The following is a 4052-nucleotide window of genomic DNA, read 5'->3' as shown; positions in this document are numbered from 1 at the left end:
TCTCGCACCTCCATCTTCCCTAACGCTACTCACCAACACAGCACGGCCTGCTCTCTGAGAGAGAGAGACAGACAGACAGAAACAGAGAGAGCCTAAGAGGGAAGAGAGATAGACAGAGAGACAGAAAAGTGAAGATCACTCTCTCCTCTCTCAAAAAGCATCGCTGCATGTCGCTATGGTGACCCACGCCTACGCTGCACCCGTGCACAGACACACTCTGACCTCTTGACCCTTGGTTAACCTCCTGCCTTGTTTCTCTCTGTTTCCTGCTGGACCGCATCTCCCTTTCCTCCTCCTCCTCCTCCTTATCTTCCCTCCTTCTTTCTTCTTCTTCCTCCATGCTGTTTTCTCTCCTCTGTTCTCCTCTTCTTTGTTTTTCCTCCATTTCTGCCTGACCGTTCTTCCCCTCTTCATGAACAATATCATTTTATGTCCAATTACTCCTCTATGACCCCTCTCCTCTCATCCATCCATTATTCTTCTCTTCTTTTCCACACATCCATTTATTCCCTCACTCCCGCTCCCTCAATGTTAATTTTTCTTGCTTCTTTCTCATATGTTTCCTCCTCCTCCTCTTGGTTCCATCCTCTCCCTCCCCCTCTCCTCCTCCTCCTCGTTTCTCTCTCTCTCTCTTTCGGGGCCTCAGTCCTCCCTCTGTTCGGCCTATGACATCATCCAGTGTCGCCTGCGGCCGATCCGCATCACCGTGCGCGCCCTGGCTGCCATGGAAACGCCCCCTGAGAGGGACAGAGACACGGAGGGGGTGGAGGAGGGTCCGAGCTCCTCAGACAACCCCCCCCCCCTCGAGGTGGCTCCTCCTCCTCCTCAGGCCACCAAGGCCCTGCCCCCTGCCTGGCATCTCTGGGACCTGATTGGCCCCAGCCTGCTGGTCCACCTGATCTGTCTCCTCCTCCTGTTTGTGGCCTACAGCTGGAGCGAGCTGTCTTAACCACACCTGCCAATCACTCTTCGGCCCTGCCTCCTCTTCCTCCTCCTCCTCCTCCTCCTCCTCTCAGACCAACCCCCGCCCCCCGCCCCCCCCCCCCCCCCCCCCCCCGGCATGAACCAACCAACACCTCTCTCCGTCTGCATCCCTCTCTTCTTCCTCTCCTTCTTCTTCATCTTCTATCCGGGGAAAGATCCTGTCTCACCCATGTGGACGTTGACATCAGGGGAGGCTGGTGGAGGTAGAAATCGGCTCATTGTGATGCATGGAACGGAGGTGCATTCCTTGCATTACAAATGAGCCCGTCCTCCGATTTCTACCTCCACCAGCCTCCCTTGACACAACCATGCACTCATACCTTCTGAACAGGCCATATTGAACACTCCAACTCTGTGGAAACCTCTATTGAAGGAATGGGGCTTATAATGTGCACAATGAATGAATGAATGGATCAATTAATAAAAAGAAGTCACTCTTCCACTCTGTGGCTACAGAGAGAATCACCTTAGAAACAGTACTTTTAATATCCCGTAACAACGCAACACACAGTAGACTTCTTGTGACTGAAGGGCTGTCAAGGACACACATGATCACCATGACAGTTGTGACACTTTAATAAACACGTTTTTAGACTGAACCAGATGGGATATTTGTACACGTATGAAGGGACATTTGTACTCGTATGAAGGGACATTTGTACTCGTATGAAGGGGCAATTTTGTACACGTATGAAGCACAGCCGTCATGACTAGATGGTCACGTCTCTTCACAGGATACTGAAGCACCACACCATCTCACTCCATCGACCAGTATCAATATCTGTCTTTTTACTGTAGTAAAAATATAGTACTTTTACCTTGGGGGGAGGATCACAGCCACCTCAATATATCACCATAGTTACCGGAATCACTAATATCTCTGTGTTATTACCAGGGGAGGCTGGTGGAGGTAGAAATCGGAGGATGCATTCATTGTAATGTTGTTCCATGCATCACAATAATGTCCCCCTGAATCCTACTTCCACCAGCCTCCCCTGGTTTATACTGTCTTTTTTACCCTAGTTCATTGACCAGTGGGGGGTGGTAAAGGTCTGGTACAGTCTATGAGAATTAGTTCAGTGTTCAGTGTCCTCTAAATCTATTTTTGCGTGTGTGTGTGTGTGTGTGTGTGTGTGTGGACCCGCTACACATTTTTGGAGATCTATTTCATTTCGGTCGGCACAGAGGTCACCGCGGTTACAAGAACCTTGACAGTCCGACCGTGGTCCGACCGCAGACTCCTTTTCTTCTTCTATGTTTAGACAGATGAGTGAAAAATTACATTTATGTGAGGTGGAACAAGAACGCTAGTGTGTGTGTGTGTGTGTGTGTGTGTGAGAAGTTTGTGTTTCTGTTCATGAGTTGTATCCTTCTTGCACTGGGACCACAACAACAACAACAACATCCATCCTCTATAGAAGACATCAAACCCCCTGTTAGCATTATGCATCATTAGACAACCGTCTGACGTGGAGGTCTTGCACAGTTTCATGTGAATTTGAAGGGCTAGTGACTATATGAACTGTACTGTGCGTGTGTGTGTGTGTGTGTGTGTGTGTGTGTGTGTGTGTACCTATCCTGGAGTCTGTCTCATGCTTTGGTACTCCTTCCAGGGGAGGCTGGTGGAGGTAGAAATCGGAGGACAGGCTCATTGTAATGCATGGAACGGAATGAGAAACGGAATCAAACACACATGTTTTATTCCTCATTCTGATGTCTACCTCCACCAGCGTCGCCTGACTCCTAATGACGTCCTGTTGGAGTTTGAGCAACGATGACCAGGGTTGGGGTCGCTTGGTCTCACTTTAGTCAATTCTGAGCATCAAAACGCTATCAACTGTGAGTCACAAACTGCAGAATATAAACAAATATATTTGCAGACAGGTGTCAAAGGTGATTGCTAGCTAAAGAGAGTAAATTTAAACCCAATTCAAGAGTTGCCCAAACAATGGGCAATTATTGATTTATAAATAAGGTTTGAATTTATCCCCCTGAATGTAGCGAATGGAATCCTTCTTCGGATTGGTCTGTGAATTAAAAAAACAAAAGCTTTTAGAGCACAAACTGTTCTGCCTTCTTAGTTGCGCCACCGTTGCCATGACAACCACGCGCCAAACCAACTAGCGTCTGGCCATCATTCTGTTTAGTTTGTGTGTGTGTGTGTGCGTGTGTGTGCGAGTGTGTGTTTTTGGTCTCTTTTCAGAGATGACAATGATGGTGACTTTAGTTCTGTGTGGGCTTTTGACTCTTCCAGAGCTAATAATGAACTTTATGGACTGAGTTGTGATATTTATACAGTATAACGTGTATAGTATGATGTGTGATGGTGAGGCAGGGGCTTGTGTCTGTATAGTATGATGTGTGATGATGAGGATGACCAGGTAATAAATAGACAGTGTGGGGCTGTCTCCTTCCTCTCCTCTATACTGTCTCTGAAGGACTATGCACAAAGGTACACATTTCTATTTTGAACACAGACACACACACAATATATATATATGGGTACTGTTGGTCCACTCATGTTTTGATTTACGTTTGTCCTTTTCACTGCCCTCCTCTCCTCGTCTGTCTCTCTGTTTCTGTCCCTCTGTTTCTGTCCCTCTGCTCTTCTCTCTCTCCCTCCCTCTTGTTCCCTCCTCTCCCCCCCCTCCTCCCCAGGACAAGCTGTGTCTCCCCCACCACATCCTGGAGGAGAAAGGGATGGTGAAGGTGGGCGCCACGGTCCAGGCTCTGGTCGACGAGACCTCCACCAAGCAGGCCCTGTTCACGTGAGACCCCTCCCCCTCCACCACCACCTCCACCAAACAAGCTCTCTTCACATGACCCCTTCCCCCACCACCACCACCAAACAGGCTCTCTTCACATGAGTACCCCCCCCCCCTACCACCACCACCACCACCAACAACAAACAGGCCTGTAAGACCCCCCCCCCCCGCCAATAGCACCTTCACCAAACAGGCTCTCTTCAAATGAGACCCCCACCACCACCAGGCTCTCTTCACGTGTTACCCCCCCACACCACCACCACCGCCACCAAACAGTTGTGTTACCCCCCCCCACACACACAC

The 4052-nt window shown here is 49.2% G+C and overlaps 1 protein-coding gene across 1 annotated transcript in view; it reads left to right on the top strand.

Annotated features, from left to right (window-relative positions):
* lrch1 (leucine-rich repeats and calponin homology (CH) domain containing 1) overlaps positions 1 to 3756 on the top strand; it is a gene marked incomplete at both ends in the record, with an annotated part of 41486 nt that extends 37730 nt beyond the window's left edge. The window contains one exon of the mRNA XM_080536756.1: positions 3643 to 3756. Within this exon, the coding sequence (XP_080392882.1) occupies positions 3643 to 3756 (114 nt within the window). The remainder of the gene's footprint in view (positions 1 to 3642) is intronic.
* Between the last annotated feature and the right edge of the window lie 296 nt (positions 3757 to 4052).

The sequence above is a fragment of the Nansenia antarctica genome (assembly GCF_963989245.1).
Source record: "Nansenia antarctica genome assembly, chromosome: 7".
NCBI classification, from domain to species: Eukaryota; Metazoa; Chordata; class Actinopteri; order Argentiniformes; family Microstomatidae; genus Nansenia; species Nansenia antarctica.
Note: the sequence above shows the minus strand (reverse complement) of the source record. Positions and strands in the feature narration are given on the sequence as shown.